Source organism: Gymnoscopelus braueri (assembly GCF_963280865.1).
Source record: "Gymnoscopelus braueri genome assembly, chromosome: 14".
NCBI classification, from domain to species: domain Eukaryota; kingdom Metazoa; phylum Chordata; class Actinopteri; order Myctophiformes; family Myctophidae; genus Gymnoscopelus; species Gymnoscopelus braueri.
In genome coordinates this window covers 25,232,117-25,253,150 of record NC_137619.1, presented here as the reverse complement: position 1 = coordinate 25,253,150, position 21,034 = coordinate 25,232,117, and the positions used below count along the sequence as shown (strand labels likewise).

Below are 21,034 nucleotides of genomic sequence, written 5' to 3'. Positions count from 1 at the left end.
GATGTGTTATTATCATCATATCTACAGACAAAATGTCAATATTGGATATGAATTGTATTGCTGAGCCCTATTCACAGGTCTGTCTGTGAGAACTAATATGAGTTGGTAAAAAGAAAAAGTTGACAGTACCTATCTACCTGTCTATCACAAAGGGTGAATGTTGGTGGATTAGACAGAGACATTGATTTTACTTGAGTTCGATTCAGATTAAAATGCATGTATGCCTTTTCATTATCCAAAACATTGTGTTCTGTGCTCAAATAATAGAACAACAGATAATTACTCAAGCCATCCAACTTGAACTATGAACGGGCATCAAATGCCTTCAGTTTTTTATGTTGCTGCCAAGCAATGTTGTTAAGGGAATTGCCACTGGCACAGCCCCAGCCGACGCATCATGATCGATCAATAACCATGACTCAATCAAATAACTTCATATCCTGTCTAACACATAGCTAGTTGTGTTTCAAGGCGGGGGTCTTATGTACATTAAAAGGGGTCCAAGAACCCCATCAGCTATGTATCCAGGGTTCAACTGTGCTATTGTAGGAGTCTTGTTGTAGGTGTCAGTGTTCTTGCTTGGTGTGTAGTTTTGACAGGATGGTGATTATGGAGAAACACATCGTTGCTGTCGGGCAGAAACCTTGGATCTCCATATCTCATCTTTTAATGTTTTGTAATGAATGTCATATCTTTTATGCACAAAGCTTGTAGGTCTGCTATTGTTTTTAAATGTTGAAATGTTTTCTCCTATGATGACATGCCCAAAATAGGGACACCAAGTTGAAAGTGGTTTAGTCTGAAAAAAAAGGACACACACACACACACACACACACACACACACACACACACACACACACACACACACACACACACACACACACACACACACACACACACACACACACACACACACACACACACACACACACTCAGGGTCTAACACAAAAACATACAATCACAGACAGACACACTAGTGTTTATGCTAGTGTGTCTGTCTGTGATTGTATGAACACAAAGGAACACAACAAAAACAATGCTCACCCACCCACTGAGAGACACACTTGTGGAATGGCCTTTTCCATTGTATTCATAAATAATAGAAGTTCCTCTTTAGAGTGCTCTAACGCAGGTCCAGACAAAGACTAATGGTCAGTGGCGGGCACTGTTTAGCAGATGTAGCCTACCTTTGCTTCCGGGGGGAAGAGGCTTAATGATACTCAGACATAACATCTGATGTGATAAATGTGCTGGCGTCATGAAGATCATCATAATACTGTTCTTAAGTGCATTGATTACGTTTGTTGATGTATTGTTGTCGAACGATTTTTACGTTTATAGCATTCAGTTAGATTTAACTGCTTTCTATTGTCTTCGGATGAGAATGGCTCAGGTGTCTAGGTTTTAGGCTCAAGTTAATGGTAGATCGGTACTTAATCAGAGCAAAAACATCAATGTGCTGAAATACAAAGTCTGGGTCTTTGGCAAATGAAAGGTGAGATCATTTTCTTCACCATAATAATGATTATATAGTTACTTTATTTATAGGTCCTTTCAAAAACACAGACATACCAGTACTGTAGGCCTACATAAAATATCCCTAGACAAAAGTTATGGGAAATAAATAATGAATTTCTACGTTAAGCACGTTTTGTTCTCTACAATAATCACTGTGTCCACAGAAGCCTGGGAAGTTTATATTTGTACGTGTTTCATGAGGGTCCTGTCTCATCGGGTTTGACAAACTCTTTTCTGTAACTCTGCTAATGACGAGTGGGCCGTTTGTAGGTCAAGACTCAGAACTGATTGAACACCAATGGCTGCAGGCTCCTCATGACGCAAGTGCAAAAGTAAAGTTTACATGGCACTAAATAGTTTCTAAATTTGGCTTCTGGGCTGAATATGTTTTGCAGCTCTGTGCTGTTGGGCCTGTTCATTCTACATCCTTGACCTACTTTATGATGCTATGTTTACTGGAGACCATAAAATGAGGAAGACCCTGCTGAGGTTATTTCCTTGGGTTGCTTACTTGTTGCCATGGAGTGCAATCCACGTGGTACAGTTGGATGGTCTTGTGATGCATTTGACAAAGGGGAAATTGAATAGTTGAGGTTTTAAATGTAGCAAGCATAATGATATGCTTTAGTAACTTGATGACAGCTTTTTGTCCTCTGGGTCAAAATGAGCTGTGTGTGTCAGCTGTCTGTTTTCATGTTTGGTTATGTTTGTATGCCTGTCGGAGTCATGAGTCTGAATGCAGATGTGAGAATCTGTCATGTGCAAGTTCTTGTGTGTTTGTTGGAGCTGCATGATCTGGAAAAAAAAAATAACTTGAGAATAACCTGTTGGACATTGCAATGGTGACATGCAATTACGGTTGGGGTTTGAAAACATCAAATTCAAGTACATAGAGTTCCTTTATAATTTTTATGTCGTGACCGATGCTTGGAGTGAGAATAAAACTCATGAAGAGTGTGAAAGTTGGATCGTACAGCAGTTTAAATTCTATGCATGTATAAAAAAACAATTGTAGACTGTCGCCACTCTAGGTCATGCCTACAAGCAGCCAGGATGTGTAGTGCTACAGATTAGTTATAAGTGGGATATTAATGAATCTGCATAATTTACAAACTTGGAAGTTGTTCCAAAATGTAATTGTCTAGCATAGTAATACCAGCAGGAGAATAGTAATAGTAATACCAGCAGAGGAATAGTAATACCTGCAGAAGAGCCACTGCTGTTTGAAGGTGTGGAAAACGCTGTCTATCCCTCCATCTGTTTTCTTCTCGTGTTTGAACATCTCATCTGCTTTTTTGTATACTCTGCCCTCACATGTCTTTTTTAGTTGCTGTGTGTGTGTGTGTGTGTGTGTGTGTGTGTGTGTGTGTGTGTGTGTGTGTGTGTGTGGGCCAAACTGAGTGAGATGTCATGTAAATAGGTTTGCTGTATAGGTGCGGCTTAATACCTGATGACAGCGTCTGTCTTTGCTTTACATTAGTAGCCTGCACATACAATGTGTGACTGTTGAACAGTATTACTATCCCTTTGTAACTGTTCAATTTCCCTATTCTAGTCTCTGTTACATAATTATTACTATGTGCATACTGTGTCTATACAGTGTCTGGTTGTGATGTGGGAGTACCTACACAGTTCACATACAGTAGTATACATCACTATATGCATCAGTGTGTCTGTGTATATAATATATGTATACTCTTAACTTAAATAGTACATTTTCAAATAGTTTTTAAGATCACTTTTAATGCAATATTGAATGTTTGACAATACAAAGGTGTGTGTTGTCATGGCAATAAAACACATTAAAAGAGAGAGACACCTCACCACACCACACCACAGAGCTGTAATCAAAGAGGCCACACACACACACACACACACACACACACACACACACACACACACACACACACACACACACACACACACACACACACACACACACACACACACACACACACACACACACACACACACTCCCTCTCTCTCTGCCCCCCCTCTCTCTCAGTGCATCACAGGAATGCCAAGCCCTTTTTTCTTTAAATGATGCATTCTCTCGCTGCACCAAGATTCTGCAGAACATGCACGCACGCGTACACACACACACACACACACACACACACACCCTCTCTCTCTCTCAGTCCCCCTCTCATTCAGTGCAAGTGTCAGCCTATCCCTCTGTCACACTCACTCCTGCATGTCAAATTATAGTGTGTGAGATTACATGACACACTGCTATTAGAAAGGGAACACAACTGTGTGTGGGGGAGAAGTAAGGCTCACATATCCAGATGTTATATGGTAGACACACACACAGAGAGGTCTTGTGGTCCCTTTGTTTTCACATAATGTCATCTGTTCTTGTACTGTAGTAGTCGTAGCTTAACCACATGAACCGTATCATCCCTATTCTGGGATGATAGGCAAACGTTTGGCAAAAATAGACGAACATTCGCTGAAAATAGCAGATCGGCTATTTGGTGTATAGGAAAAATGAGGGGACCAAATATAGACCACTGGGGGGACCCAATCAGTGGAGTATATACTGTGTAGGATGTAAGTGGTTAAGGGAGAGGATCAAGGGGGGGAGGAGGTGGCCTTGAGGCAGGCAGTTGGCTGATTTACATCCATGTTTACCTCTCAGCCAGTCCAAGGGGAACACACTATCAAATCTGTTTTTTTTGCGGTTGATGTCCAGTCATTATTTATTTCCCTCCTTTCATTCTGTTTGACTCTGCTTGTCATTTAACCCTTTAAGACCTGAGGAAATTCTTAAAAATGTTTGAACAGTTTTCTGAAAAAAAACTGTTTTTTTTCAAGATTTTTCAAAAATAGCAGATCTACAAGCTCATAGCGCGGCACTCGGTGCCGCGCTATGAGCTTGTATATATATTTTTGAATAGCCAAAGAAATCTAAAAATGACACCGATGCGTTCCCGGCCTTAATGGGTTAAGGAGAGGCGACTTGGTTTTGTGGTGGACTCTCTTTACTGTTAGCTACTGGCATTCCCCATACTGTAGATTCTAATCAGAGATGTGGTAAAGTTCAAACAATCAGAACAATGACGCTCAATGAAGGGACAGTGTCAGGCAGTGACGTTTTCTCGGTTTTACTGTCGTAAAGGCATGCATGGTTCTGCTCATCCAATGAAAAGCCCATGTGATAAATGCTGTGGTGGACAAAGTACTCAAAGTATACTCTCTGAAATATTACTCAACTACAAGTGAAAGTTTCTCTGTCAAATTTGTACCTGAGATAAAGTACAGGAGTACTTGCTTTTAAAAAGTATTCAAAAGTACATGCTTTAAAAAATACTTAAGTATTCAAAAGTACAAATTGCATTTAGGTTTTTATATCAATGCATTGCTGTATAATAATGAAATTTTGGCATTTTTCAAAAAAGTTACATTTTCCAGAACTCTTCAACAAATATCATTAATAGAGAAAATAGCCGATCTACAAGCTCACACAATGCATCGCATGGCGATGTGAGCTTGGACTCAGGCACAGTACTCAAGTACTGTACCTAAATGCACTTAGGTACAGTATAGTATAGTAAATGTACTACTGTCCACCACTGGATACAAGGGACTTGGGTGTATTCAGGAACAACTCATGAAATATCAAATAATAGAGGAAGTGAGGACTGAACTTTTATTGACCCAAACCCATCACTTAGGTGTTGATTATTCAGGAAGTGGAGTGATATGTGTCCTGGGTAAGAACAATGTACACAGTTTTCAGTCCATTATTCTGAACAGGCAAGAGGAAGCCGCTGTGTATTCTTACATGATTATAGTGACTCTAGTGGATAAAGCTTTAGTCTCAAAGTATGTGTTTCACCCATTACAGTTACATTATATATTGTCCTCTCTCTGTCTGTCTTCAATGTCACATTTCATGACAACCCCCTTTTCTGTCTATCCGCTCTTCATCTTCTCTCTCAGGGAGGAAAAGAGTGAGCAGCTGTTGGATTGTAGACAGGAGTCAGAAAACATGGAGGTGGAACTGAAAAAGCTTCAGCAAGAGGTAAACACACACTCACACACACACACTCACACACTCACTCACACACTCACTCACACACACACACACTCACTCTCTCACACACACACACACACACACACACACACACACACACACACACACACACACACACACACACACACACACACACACACACACACACACACACACACACACACACAGAGAGAGTTCCCTGCACCTTGTCTTCTCTGCCTTTTCCTTGTGCCTGCAGTCCATTCCTTGTGCTGCCTTGCCAAGCTTTAATCAGCCAGCTAAAGCTCATTATGGGCCATTACAAACAGGCTGACATGGATTTTGATTTAGACTGGTTGGTTGGCTGACTGTTTGGCTGGCCGCAGTAAATGAGGTGGATGGGTTCAGGGAGAGGAAAGTATTTATTTGGTGGGTATCTGGGAAAGAGGGGGAGAGAGAATTTCTTTGTCTATTCTGTTCTCTCTCTCACCCATATGAAGACACACATTCATGCCCATGATCTTAATGATTAAGGAACAGGCAGGGTCATGTTTAACACAACGTTGAATACTGCTGTTAGCTTCTTCTGCTACGTATTTGTGACTGACAGGTCAGCTTATGTTAAGCTGCACGCCATGGAATATTACTGCTTATGAACCTTCCAACCTCTTGAGACATTTCTTCCACTTTCCTCTTTTGGAAGAAAACAAATCTTCTTCACAACACCAACTCTGTAAGCAGCACACAGTGTCAGTGGCATTCCATTGTGCCTGCCTCCATCAGACTCCATGACCATATCTAGATCCCCCCCCACCCCACCTCCATACGCAGGAGACCTGCACTACATCACTTTCTGGTAACTTGGAGCCCCCCACCCCCACTGTACGGCAGAATGCCTGCACTATGTGACTCCTAGTTCCCTACACAAGCATGGTTGTTCTATCACTTTGAATCTCTTTGCACTGCACTGTTTGCACATTTCAGTGCCTTGTTTTATATTGCTAGGATTAAAGCTGCACTATGTAACTTTCCTCTTCTACCTCGGATTTGAACTCGGTTTCCTGCGCAAGTGCTGATGTTCTTACCGTTGAGCTAATAGAGCGTGCTTGCTCAGGGGGTAAAATTGAATCTTGACCATCAGGAAATTCGTGTCAGATCTTGTGTCTAGGTGAGACATGACCTTTTGTCTCAATAGAAGAGCAGGGAGACAAAATACAACCACCCCAATTGTATAAGTTATATTGTATTAACATAGTCTACCATACAGATTGGACAAAATTAAAATATATTCATTAAAAAAAAGTTACATACTGTAGTGCTGCTTTAAGTCAGCTCCTCTGTTAATTTAACTCTGAGAATGTAAAAATGTAAATGGACCAGTAAGGTTCCATTTTGTTACATTTGTGCTGAATTTGAATTTGTACTTCCAGGTACTGATGTTCTCATGTCTTACTAAATAAAGTACATCAATCAATCCATCATGCTCACAGTTACAAATGGATAAATTAACAATGAGAATGTTATTGTTTATTTACTTTAATACTGTAACATCCATATCTTGTATGATTATTTTATGCTATTTTATTTTGTCCTTTTAATTTATTTAGATTTGTATTACTTACTTACTTATTCTCTTGTTCTTGCTTTCTTTTGACCAATTTCCCCTCGGGGAAGGCCATCTTATTGTATCTTATCTAAATGCATTGACATAATAATTCTGTTGTTGTATCGCTAGTAGGCATCTCTACAACTGTAACACCTTTCTCACTTTGATTTTAAGACTGTTCCTCTAAAGGAGTCCCCTAAATCTGTATTCATCAATACATAGCAATTTAAGTTTAACAATTTTCAATTTTGCCATGTCACGTCAACGTGTCACATTGCGACCCATTGTGAGCTTGTAGATCTGCTATTTCCGAAATATCTTTTAGTTTTTTTGTGGTGTAAATGGTTAATGCTTCAATCCCCCACAGAGCTACCAGCTGATGTCGGATGCTCGGTCGGCGAGGGCGTACAGAGACGAGCTAGACCATCTGAGAGAGAAAGCCATCCGTGTCGAAAAACTGGAGAGTGAGCTGAGTCGATACAAAGACAGACTGCACGACATCGAGTTCTACAAAGCCAGAGTTGAGGTACAGAATACTGTACAATCACAGCATACACGGACACGTTTTGGCGTCAAGCCTTCTTCAGCGTGTGCACATGCTGAGGAAGGCTTGACGCCGAAACGCGTCTGTGTATGCTGTGACTGTCCGTGCTGGCTATTACTTTCTTACTGTGAATCTTCGTGAGCCGTGCACGAGTGCTCGTTTTTGTTTTCTACATATACTGTACACACATGCTGCTCCTACTACTAGCATTACCTATTGCTATGATTACACATGCTACTGTTGCTACTATTACTACCAGAAAGCCCCAAAGATTAACTAAATTATCTATAAATGTCTCTGAAATCAGAGGGAGGAACACAAAATGCAATATATTGACATTAATTTACACTTTCATGGGCATCTCCAAGTAAAAACTATTCTTCTGATGATACTATGTAAGAGTAGTGATTATAATAATTTGTGTAATGTTTTCTGAAGAACTGTGAAAAGAGTGAGTTTGTGTAAAGTATATGTGTATGTGGTTATCTGACTTGTTCTGACGTGTTGCTCTGTGTTGCTCTGTTGTGTTCCGTGTGTGTCTCTAGGAGTTGAAAGAAGACAACCAGGTTCTGTTGGAGACCAAGACCATGTTGGAGGAACAGTTGGAGAGTAACAGAGCTCGCTCTGACAAACTGCACCTCCTGGAGAAGGAGAGCCTGCAGCTCAAGTCCAGAATGCATGACCTGGAGATGGTGAGATCGCCACAAAGCACTTACTGTATAGCAGTGTAGCAGAGACACAAAACAGAAATTTGATGTCTCCCCGGGACCCAAACTTACAGAAATACATAAAAAATGACCACTTAAGCCCTATTTAATAGTGAAAATAACCAATTTACAAGCTCACAATGCTTGAAAATCTTTTGAAATAATAGTTTAAATAAATTGTAGGAAATGTTGTACTGTATAGTAGCAAGTATGGGCTACCTACTACATACACACTGAAATCCTTAGTGTTTAATTTATCGTGTGTTTAAAAAAAGGCCGCTTCCAAGTACAGAACCCTGAAGGATCCAAGTTTTTTACTGTAGGGTTAAAGTGGTTAAGCAAGGCCTTTGTAGCATTTGGTCATGTCGTTTCATTATGTATATTTTCATTGTAGAGTTTAGACCCAAAAGAGACATTTGATGTCTCCCAGGACCCTGCTGGGACCCAAACTAGTGAAAATAGCAGATCTACAAGCTCACAACACGTCGCAATGCGACGCAATGTGAACTTGTAGATCTACTATTTTCTCTATTTCTTAATCTTTGTACATTTATGGAATTTGTTTGAGTTTTCTTTTTTTATGTATGAAATTATTTTGAAAAAAATGTTTTAATGCTTTTAATACATTTGATAATCTTTTCAAATAAGGAAACTAACAGAAAAAAGGATATTTACTGGTGATCCATAAAAATGTGTCCACGACCCAAAATGGGTCCCGACCCAGTGTTTGGGTAACATCAGTGTTGTATAACTACTCCTAAACACTGGTTGCTTGTTGTATGCAGGATCGGGACATGGATCGTAAGCGCATGGATGAGTTGTTGGAGGAGAACTTGGTTCTGGAGATGGCCCAGAAACAGAGCATGGATGAATCCCTACACCTGGGCTGGGAGTTGGAACAACTCTCCAAGACCCCCGAACGGCCTGAAGGTAAGGTGGACGAGGGGATAATGGTGGTACAGTAGGTAGGTTGACCCAGAGAAGGTTTCTGCAATACAGGTGGAAGCTACTGTTGTTTACCTGCTAAAATAGTTGGATTGGATAAATGATGAGGAGAGCAGAAGAGGCTCAGGAGGCTCATTGTTTATGGTAGGACCGCAAGGTATAGTTGTTAAATTCATAAATACAAATTATTTTATTCTATTCTGGGTTGCCACAGATTGCCTCCATGGTGTCAGCCAGAGTTCGCAGCATTATGAAATGTGTAGTCTATTGTCTTTTGTGTAGTCTATTGGCATAAATGTTTTTTAGCAAAATAGCAACTGAGGATAGGATTCACAAAACCACACTGTTTACACAGTACATGACCACTAACTCGCATTCAAAACAATCGAAGCAGTCATGAATTTAAAAAAAGAAATGAAGGGTCAGACACTCATAGCATGTCGTCTTCTCTCTTTAAAACACATTTAGGGGAGGATAGACAAACACTTCTGCCCTAGTATAGGCCTTCATCAGTGATGAATTTACTGTATCTTAAATCACAAATTCTAACAGAAATTGTATTTTAAATATTTTTCACAATGATCTGAATTGCAATTTATCGATTTAGATTATAATTACAGTACTTTGACACTGTTCTAATTAGTTACAATTGGATCTAAAGTTAGATCTAAAGTGCTGTATGTTTTGATGGTTTTGATGGATTCTTTTAAAATATAAAATGATAGTTTCTGTCCTAGTTGACGTGCTGTGGGGTTGTGGGGATGTTTTGGACAACACAGGCTATCTGAGTTGATGTACCCATACCACTATGAGTCCAATTTTACACTGTCAGTGTTAATTTACGTTAAATCAACACTCAGGATTTGACGGTGTGTGAGTGTAGTTGAGGTGAAGGAGGGGTTGGGACACCAACAACAGACTTTGGCCTTTGGTCCTTGGCTCTGGCTGTGGTGTATATGTGACAGATTGGACCACTCTTTTTTTCCACACGGTCAAGTCTGCTAATTAATATTCAACACCCCTTGAAGAATAAGTAGCCAGAGATCTGGTTAAAGACCCTATTTAAAACAACACTTCAATGGTTTAAAGATAAATTTGATGTATCTGAGTAGTGAGTATAATATTAGAAATCTAGCAATGGTATTTGGATAAAACATAATTAGAGTCTGTACACTTGGTTTATATGGTTCATGGTTTTGAGCCTTGTCTCCTTGATATTGTCTCTGATCAGGATTAATTTGCATCCAGTATTATTTTATCAATTTCAGAGCTTACAAATGGACCATTTGTACACTCACAGAGTTAAATCAACACTTAGGATTTACTGTGCAGGCTACAAAAAATGCCAGTCTGAAAAAAATGCCTGTAGACATATTGTAGACACTCAACCCCACTTACTTTGACTTGAGTCAAAGTAGTAGATACACCTGGACAGATATTATTCAAGTGGTAGTTGCTCTGTCCAATTTGTTCTTGAGAAAGTACTGGAGTACTTGCTTTTAAAAATACTTAAGTACTTCGTTACTGTGTCCACCATTGCACAGCTCCCCAGAAGTCGCTGGGTGAGGAGGTGAATGATCTGACGTCCAGCCGGCTGCTGAAGCTGGAGAAGGACAACCAGACGCTGCTGAAGACTGTGGAAGAGCTCCGAGGAGCAGCCGGACAGGACGCCTCTGGAAAACTGGCCAAAGCCAACCAGGAGAATCAGAGGCTCACTCAGAGGGTAGGGACCACACCACATGCTACGGGTCCATTTGGTTACATTTGCTTAACCCATTCAATCTGGGAACTCTGTCATTTTAGATTTCTTTGGCTATTCAAAAATAGCAGATATACAAGCTCATACAGTAGCTGCTATTTATATATATTATCAATCAACACCAATCGTGAACATTTTTGCAAAATATCTTGTTCGAGGGACCCCCCCAGAAGCAAAGATTTGAGTTACAAAAGTTCGCTTTAAAAATATATATATTCAAAGATTTGCACAAATGTTCACGATTTTTCTAAAATAGCAGATCTACAAGCTCATAGCGTGGCACTCGGTGCCGCGCTATGAGCTTGTATATTTGCTATTTTTTAATAGCCAAAGAAGTCTAAAATAACAGAGATGCGTTTCCGGTCTTGTTGGGTTAAATTGACACTGAGAGTTACACTCTCAGACTACACTTCCTTCCAGAGTTACAAATGGATAAATGAACACTGAGGATTTTACTGTGTTATACAAACAGAAACTCATGTCAACGTTTTTAAGGTTTATGCTTTTTCTTCTAAGATTATTTCTTAGCCCGTTTTTGCTTTATTTAGATAGTGATGAGCGAGAGGAAGCTGAGGGCAGAGTTGTCAACAAGTTCAAAGTACTGTTTCTTGAGTGAAATACTTCCAGTTAGTTTCCTGAAGACGAAGAGACATTTCTTTTCGGTTAGCCTGTACACCAGTGTACCAGAATGAAGGAAAATACATTTTGGAAGATTTTGGTTGTCTTTAAAGGAATACTTTACTCAACCTGTGATGCGTTGAATTCATAGAGGATTTTTGTATTTTTCGCATTATGCCTTCATGTGAATGAAAGATATTTGATCATTTGAAATAAATAGCAACACCTAAATGTTTTTATGACGTTTTTATGTAGTTTATTACCATGAAGCCATGCAACGAAAACAAACATTCTCCCTAAATTCACTGCATCATTCTAATAGCATTCTAATTAATAGGGGAAAAAAGTCATTAGTATTCTTGAAAGTCTGTCTCCTCTGTTATTTGTGCTTTTACACAGCTGTGCTAGCCTTAGCCTTTCCTCAAATTTACCATTAGCATGTGGGACCAGCCCGTCTTTACAATATAGATCAATATATCACGCGCTTTGCTCAGACTCTCTTCGTAGCAGGGGAAGAGAAAGAAAAGACGTAAAAAAAGAGAGACAGAGTGTGAGGGGCAGATACTAGGAGGATGAAAGCAAAGCTGTAAATCGAGGCAAGGTCGGCGTTTTCCTTTTCTTTGCCAGCCCGGGTGCCCCTCACTAAGAGAAGACTCTTAGCTGTTTTCAGTAAGCCTTTCTCTGTGCTCTTGGAATAATAGATAAATACTCTGAAACCCAGAGTTTGGAATTTATTGCTGGGTGGCTCAGTCTGGTTCAAAACACATTAAGGTGTGAATGCTTTCTGGGACTCTTGAACAATAGAAGCACTCTTAATGCTTTGTGTGTCTTTGTGTGTGTGCACGCGCGTGTGCATGAGTTGGTTTAACAGAATGGGGTGCTGCATTCTAAATAAGTCTGGTATATCATGGATTAATAATCACTATGCACTCTCAAGTGATCATCCAGCATGCATTTAGATGAAACTGCAGCGGTGTGCAGACACAGGCAAACTTCAACAATTTCAAGCAGTAGACATGCCAAGAAGGACATACATTTAGAATTTCTGATTACGTGGTTGACACACTATCCAGTGAGCAACAGGCACGAACCCCAAGGAGATTCATTTTAACATGGGAAAATGTGCAAGATCCCAATCACTCCATGTTGTGTGTGTTTTATTTCACTGTTTGTGTGCCATGCAGTTGGAGCAGCTAGAGAGAGAGTTGTGTGCAGACAGAGAGTCGATGCAGAGCTCTGAGTCTCTCAGCACAGACCTGATGAAGGAGAAAGCCCTGCTGGAGAAGACACTGGAGACTCTCCGGGAGAACTCAGAGAGACAGGTCAGTCCCCCTCTCTCTGTGTCTGTTGTAACCATGCATACTCTAATGTAGGACTGCAACTACAGATTATTTGATTATTCTATCGATATCTTTTTGATTAATTGAATAATAATAGGCTCCTACATGCATTTATTTATTTTATAAATGAAGGAATCAACGCAACATTTTTTTAATATATATTTTTATGCTACACTTAATTGTCTAATTAAACACTTGAAAGCCCTATATTTTACTTAGTCATACAATGGTATTGTGCAAACATATCAGATCTACAAGCTGCCATGGAGATGCGTCGTGAGCTTGTAGATCAGCTATTTTTTGATAATCGCTTATTTTCTAAATCGTATTTTCCAAAATCTGTTTTTAATAAAATCTATTTTTTTTAAATAATCGATTAAATCCATTATTTGGATTAACTGTTGCACCCCGACTCTAATGCTGAGTTCACACTAGCGGCGACAACAACTACAAAACGGCCAAGCATAGGTGCATTACTGCAGAGTCACCGTTGAAGTGTTGCTCAAGCAGTCACACTGCATAAATGAAAAGGCCATGATTACATACAGTACCACAGGGAACTGGTTAATGGCTAGAATTAGTTTTTTTTCCCTTTACGGTTGACGGAATGGACCGGAAATTGTGGAAAGAGAGAAGGGGAGTGGAAATGATGAAACAAAAACACATGACACTTCACTGCGTCATAGGAGCTCTGATTTTTTTTTAGACTAGCTCGACTTAATTCGTAGTGTCACACAGACACAAGTTTCAGCATCAAGTTTGTAACATCATGTCTCTGGCTTCCATTGAAAATTACTTGTGGACTGTTGCTGTGTCACCACTAGTGTGAACGCAGCAACACATCCGTTCACACACACAATCCCCTTCCTCTCCCCCCTTCTTTCTCTCTGAGGATTCTATTATACCCTTACTCAATCATCATCATGTGATAACTACTATATATCAACCAAAGACAAACTAAATGTGCCTCTTGTCTAGTTTGTTCATGTAAAAGTTGCCTCTCCATGTTATCCAAGTGCAGGAATCTCCCCTCTGTCAAAGGACAAATATATCATGATGTGATTTAGACTGACAACATTCATTGTCAGGTCAATGTTGTATACAGATCCATACAAACTCTTACTCTACTCAACTAAAATGGCTATGGTAGTTTCCCACATACCACAATCACAGTGTTGAATCTTACATAATGTAGTAGAACTAGATTAAAGTGTTTCCATAATTGTTGCATATGCTCTACAGGTTAGCATGTAAATCCCCAGATACTCCAACATACTCGTATACTGTACAGTACCGTATACGAGTCAGTGCAGTTGGTTTGAACCAAGAATCTCTCACACAATTGGCAAAGATTTCACTGACTCATTCCCAGATAGGCTGTGGAAAAGGCATGACTATAGCTATTATCTTGTATCAAAGTGTGGATCAGATTTCCTTTAGCAGAGAGAGTTCTTTGTGTGGTTTTGTCTCTCCTTCCCTGCAGCACAGATAGCTGTGGGTGGTTCAGGGACTATGTTTTATTGACTAGACAGATTGCTGCTACCGTGCGCGACTGACACAGATGGCCGTCTTATGCTTCAAGGGACTTTTGTTGTCATCATCAGTACCAATTGTAACAGCTTTGATTAGCCGAGATATTGTATAATTTATTTATTTATTTATAAATGGCAAATATATGTTTTGCTAAGCTATTCAGGATTTATCTTAAATATAGGTTCCTGTTTCCAGACATTTATTTAGTTCATCTCTAGGCTGAATGAAAACACAAGAATAATAATAATGTTGCTGCAAGACTGAAAAGGGGACTCGTATGTTTTAATTTCAACAACTGTTCTCTGTTGGATTTAGAAAATTTGCCAAACAACTAATGCACCCAAGTTGGTGGAAAGTCCCTGCAGAAAATAGTTAATGACATAAGCATAATGTCTTAGTGATGCAATTAATCAATTCTCGCTGTATATCTCTGCACCAGGGTGTGGCGATATCTTGGTCGATAAATTCTCTCTAAACTTTCTCTCTCTCTCTGTCTTTCTCTAGCTGAAAGGTCTGGAGCAGGAAAACAAGCACCTGGGGCAGACGGTGGCATCCCTTCGCCAGCGGTGCCAGGTGGGCACAGAGGCACGGGTCAAAGACGTGGAGAAGGAGAACCGTGTCCTCCATGAGTCCATCTGTGAGACCAGCGCCAAACTCAATAAAATGGAATTTGAGAGGAAGCAGCTACGTGAGTGACGTGCTTCTGTTTTAGATCTCTACTGTATGTTTTTGTTTGCACACACGAGGAGGCTCTAATACCTTTGTATCCCTTTTCTTGCCAAGAAAATACTGAGCAAAACACTAAGCATTTCCATGCATTGCTAGCATGTGTTATTAATATTTTGCTATCACAACTTCCTTGTTTATCCTCTGAGAAATGGCAGAAGAGACTTTGAAAGCACTAATTCCTAAGGCACGTTGTACAGCAAAGCATTCTTTTCTGATACGATTCTATTCTATACGATCTAGGATTTTGAACCCACACAGACACACATATACACACACACACACACACACACACACACACACACACACACACACACACACACACACACACACACACACACACACACACACACACAGTGAACCCCCCCCCCCCCCCACACACACACACACCGCGCGCGTCCCGTCGCTGTGTCCTGGACCCACAGTGCACACACAGCCACACAACCGTAATAATGTTTTATCAGTGTACACGGCCCGTAAATGAAAGTCCTTTAAAGTTTAAGCACGTTGTCTGTGTGTGCTTGTGCCAGACGGCAACAGTCTAACAAAGTGGGTCTGTGGATTCGACACATGCGCAGTTTGATCATTCATCCCATAGATCGGGGGGCCAACCCATAGCTCAAGGGGCCGTTACCATCGCGACATTCTTTTACATAAAAACGCTAATAAACAGCTTGAATTTGGGTGAAGTGAAAAACAGGCTTCCTCACGGTGGGCATTTGCTAATGATGAATGGCCATGTGCGCTTCAGCCACTGAGGAGAACCAAGCTGTCAGACAGACTGACATTCTGTTAATTATACAGTATGTAGGATTATGAGTGTTATTTATCTGTTGACTGGAGCCAGAACTGATTTCATTGCAAAAGTCAGTAATTGTGTGCGCGTGCGTGCGTGCGTGCGTGCGTGCGTGTGTGTGTGTGTGTGTGTGTGTGTGTGTGTGTGTGTGTGTGTGTGTGTGTGTGTGTGTGTGTGTGTGTGTGTGTGTGTGTGTGTGTGTGTGTGTGTGTGTGTGTGTGTGTGTGTGTGTGTGTGTGTGTGTGTGCGTGTGTAGGTAAAGAGCTGGAGGTGTTGAAGGAAAAAGGCGAGCGAGCAGAGGAGTTGGAGATTCAGGTGCAGAAACTGGAAAGAGACAATGAGAGCCTGCAGAAGAAAGTGTCTAGTCTGAGCATCACCTGTGAAAAGGTCTGTTATTCTGTCAGCTCAATGCCTTGTCCTAGTGTCCTAAATGTTCATTTATACTCTCATTGCCTTGTCCTAGTTCCCTAAATGTTCATTTATACTTAGTCTTTTATCTCATTGCCTTGTCTTAGTGCCCTTAACATTCATTTATACTTGGTCCCTCATCCCAATGCCTTGTCCTAGTGCCCTAACTATTCATTTATACTTAGTGTGTCAGCTCCTTGCCTGGTCCTAGTGCCCTTAACATTCAGTTATACATGGACTTCCTTTACTAGGATCTTAATTTAATGTGAGAAACTGTTAACGTGTAACAAAACAAATATCACACATGTATTCAAAATGTTGGGCTGGTGCAGGACATAATTTAGCTGACAGACTAAGTATAAATAAAGTCCACACACTGCTATGTAGCTCCTAAAGCAATTAACTTATTACATTTAAGCCTCCATGCCTTCTCCTCATTGCCATCATGAAGAAGGCATGTATGCCAAAATGTAATAAAGATAATTGCTTTATGAGCTACATTGCAGTGTTTGGGCTTAATTTTTCGTTTCAGGACAATTTAGCACATCACTGTCTTTTTTAATTTTAATTTCTTTTGGTTTTCTGTCAGATTATATACAAGCGCTAGACTTGGAAGAATCAAATAAATTAGCATTGGAAGATTGCCCAACCTGACGTTAGTTAAAACGTAACTGAGTTAATTGTCAGCTAAATGTGTTGTACATTATCTGTATTCTCAACCCTGTCTGCATCAGCCTGAGGTAAAGAGAGCTCAAAGCTTCACATAGCGGGTTGTTTGTTTATTATTCCTAGAAAGTATGATGTGCCATCATCTCCTTCCAGCCTAAAGGCTTAGAATTCTGCATTGGTAAAAGAGTAATCTTGGCTATAGTAGATTGCCAGTTTGATATGGGATCTGTCGTGTGTGCCCTTCCCTTCATGGCGATAGCCACATGGATTGAGAAGTTCACCCTGACTTCAGACGTCTATTTTAGTCTGAACACATATGAGATAGCTTCTTTTAATTTTTTTAATCCTGAGTAATCTAGGTAATCTAGATGAGATCTAAAATGAGATCCTGAGTTGAGCAGATAAACAAGAATTTGACGCAGTCTTACTGTTCTTACCTCCTCCGTAGGTGTCCTCCTTGGAGAAGGAGAACGGCGAGCTGGAGGCAGAGGGCCGACGTCTGAAGAAGAACCTGGACACTCTGAAGAACATGTCCTTCCAGCTGGAGGCCTTAGAGAAGGAGAACTCCCAGCTGGAACAGGAGAACTTGGAGCTTAGACGCTTGGCTGAGGGCCTCCGCTTGGCGGGGGCCAAGGCCGCCCAGCTGGAGGCCGAGAACCGCGAACTGGAGAGCGAGAGGAGCCAGCTGAAACGTAGCCTGGAGCTGCTCAAGGCCTCCTCAAAGAAGAACGAGAGACTGGAGGTACGAGAACACCTGCCGTAAAACGGAGATGTGATGCGTTGGAAAATGTGGGAAAATAGAACCATTGCTAGTACTGGAGCTAACCGAAATGTAGCATGGAGCTGTTAAGAGCTTCCTTCTGCAAGAGGATGAGACAGAAGTGATGCAAGTATTACTATTCATTCAATAGTATCAATGCTGCTTGCAAAAGATATAAGCGCCACTCATTATACCATTTCTATGATAGCAGCAATAATAAAGGCACACCGAGTATGTTATGGAAAGTTTTATCATGTTGAGCTTTTACTGTTGTGGCTGCAGAATGCAGGATGCATTTTTCTATCCCAGGTATTTGTAAGGATTTAGCACAGGTTCCATTAAGCCTGTCATACTAAGGAAGTTCAGTTACCTTTTTTACATTTAATTTCATTCTGTACATTTCATTCATTATTATCAAAGCAAAATTATTATGATTCAAGACCTGTATATAGATAAGCGGGCAGAGAGTTCCAGCAACCAGTTGATGGAATAATCGTAACAGGTTAGTGATGTGTTAATTCCTGTGGCAGGTTAGTTACCAGGGTCTGGACACAGAGAACCAGCGCCTGCAGAAGGCTCTGGAGAACAGTAGCAGGAAGATCCAGCAGTTGGAAGCTGAATTGCAGGATGTGGAAGCTGAGAACCACACGCTCCAACACAACCTGGAAGAGCTCAAGATCTCCAGTAAACGCCTGGAGCAGCTCGAGCAGGAGGTGGGTCAATCAAGTGGTTCCCAAGAGAAATGTGGCGTGACTCAAACTGACATTTAAAACATGTAAAAAGAAAAGTGTAGGAAACGTAAAAAAGGGATATTTACTCGCAAACCATAAACATGGATCTGCGACCTATTGTTTGGGAAAGACTGGGTCATCTTTACTGTCCCCCTATGGGAGCCAAACATACCATAATTAATGTTTGATTAAGATTGAAAACGAATTAAATTATATTTTCTATTATAATCCTATGAAATGGTGTTTATCCATCCATCTTTCAATCTCTATCTCTTCGCCTCCCTTTTAAACCTCACCCAGAACAAGACCCTGGAGCACGAGACCTCTCAGCTGGAGAAAGACAAGAAGTTGCTGGAGAAGGAAAACAAACGTCTGAGACAGCAGGCGGAGATCCGCGACTCCAAGCTGGACGACGATAACCAGCGGATCTCCTGCCTGGAGAAGGAGAACCGCACCATGGGCAAGGAGATGATCTTTTTCAGAGACTCGTGTACCAGGGTTAAAGACCTGGAGAGAGAGAACAAGGAGCTAGTCAAACAGGCCACCATCGATAAGAAGACCCTTACTGCCCTCCGAGAGGTGAGAATGGTGGGAGAAGTTTTCTATGATATGAGGGCTGGACAATAGACTAAATCCTAGAAATATAAGATGTCGATTTGAATGAATGAATATGAAATGTTGTGAACTACCAAAAAATATACATTGTCCTTTTGTCCTCAATAGTGTAAAAGGGAGATGATTCCCTAAAACCATGTCCTCTCTGTCACACTGAGAACAGAGACATATACATCCTATCTCCCTTAAAAATTGTCCCATTGACAAATATTTAGGCAATGGTTTAATGGTTCTGTTCTATTAGGATGCCTATTACTGCTCATTTTCTATCCTACCTGAACCTCTAGTACTGCTGGTTTTCTATCCTACCAGGGTCCAAAGTACCAAAGGACCAGATTTGAGAGACACTGGTGTAAGCAGTCATGTATCTTAGACAAGTTACCAGACTAAATCATGATAACTTTTCAGACACTATCTTAAAAGCTAATAAAATAAAATATTGATTAATGAAAGGAAACATTTGAGTGCAGTGTCACAAGTTTGTGTGTGTGTGTGTGTGTGTGTGTGTGTGTGTCTAGGAGCTAGTGAGTGAGAAGGTGCGGACTCAGCAGGTTAATAATGATCTGGATAAGCTAACCCACGAGCTGGAGAAGATTGGACTCAACAAAGAGAGGCTGCTGCAGGATGAACAGAGCTCTGATGACAGTGACAGGTTACTCTCACACACACACACACACACACACACACACACACACACACACACACACACACACACACACACACACACACACACACACACACACACACACACACACACACACACACACGCACAACAAAATCTTTACTCATTTGTTTGCTGCAATTCTTAAATCCATTTAAGCCCCTGAAGCCAAATGATAACATTTATTCTCTCTTTATAGAGCCCAGAGTAAATAAACGTTGCTAGTAATTTAGTCATGCACGACTGCACCAACAAAGTCTGCATCCTAGTTAAATGTTTGCTGTGGTAAAAAAAAAAAAAAAAAAAAAAACTGTGTATAATAATCATGCTGTGAGTTTTATTTCAAGCCAATATTTTCCTCCACCTGCTACACTCTTGCCGAGAAATAATTTGGCTTCGATGTTGATTCAGGATTATGGAGGTGATTCTAGTGATAAGCGCAAGGCAACTTCGCCTATGAAAATAAAAAATAAAAATGTATCTTGACCAAACAAATATTACAACACCATTTCTGTCCAAAAAAAGTGTTGAAACGAGGCCCAGAGCTTTTTCGATATGCATAATTCATCATTGTGTGAAAGGAAAATAATTACAATGCCCAGGTTCATCACAATGATGAATTATGCTGATCAAAGAAACAGTGCAGCTCTGAGACTTTCTGAACAACAATAGAGTTGTCTATGACTTCTGGGATTTGAGATATATTTGTTTTGAACCGGCCATATTTGTAGCTAGTTGAAATACATTTTCTGGTGTTTGGAATTTTCATAGTTGACTTTAAGAAAACAATGAAATTATGCTGACTGGCAACACATCATCGCCAAAGCCGCACTCCTTTTTGTGGGAATCATCGGCATTGTGAGCCTATGGAATGTAACCTAAATTAGCTTATATCATTTGACGTCTATCCAATATTCATTTTTATAATATTAATAATTAATTAATAATATAATGTTTAATGGAAATATTCAGAGCATTTACATACTTGAGTTGATAAAAGTATTTGTTAAGAACGAGAGAGTTAAACAAATCTGTCGTTATATATATTTATTTAAAAAATTGCAACTTACTATGGAAATGCTCTGAATATTTCCAGATTCC

At 40.3% G+C, this 21,034-nt stretch overlaps 1 protein-coding gene across 3 annotated transcripts in view; it reads left to right on the top strand.

Moving 5' to 3' along the window:
* ccdc88ab (coiled-coil domain containing 88Ab) overlaps nt 1-21,034 on the top strand; it is a 103,173-nt gene that overhangs the window by 52,665 nt on the left and 29,474 nt on the right. For all 3 annotated transcript variants that reach the window (XM_080448674.1, XM_080448673.1, XM_080448672.1), the window contains exons 9-20: nt 5,464-5,545; nt 7,489-7,647; nt 8,211-8,357; nt 9,158-9,302; nt 10,862-11,040; nt 12,879-13,016; nt 15,072-15,255; nt 16,346-16,476; nt 17,615-17,908; nt 18,457-18,639; nt 18,958-19,236; nt 19,791-19,924. In XM_080448674.1, coding sequence (XP_080304800.1) covers nt 5,464-5,545; nt 7,489-7,647; nt 8,211-8,357; nt 9,158-9,302; nt 10,862-11,040; nt 12,879-13,016; nt 15,072-15,255; nt 16,346-16,476; nt 17,615-17,908; nt 18,457-18,639; nt 18,958-19,236; nt 19,791-19,924 — 2,055 coding nt within the window. The remainder of the gene's footprint in view (nt 1-5,463; nt 5,546-7,488; nt 7,648-8,210; nt 8,358-9,157; nt 9,303-10,861; nt 11,041-12,878; nt 13,017-15,071; nt 15,256-16,345; nt 16,477-17,614; nt 17,909-18,456; nt 18,640-18,957; nt 19,237-19,790; nt 19,925-21,034) is intronic.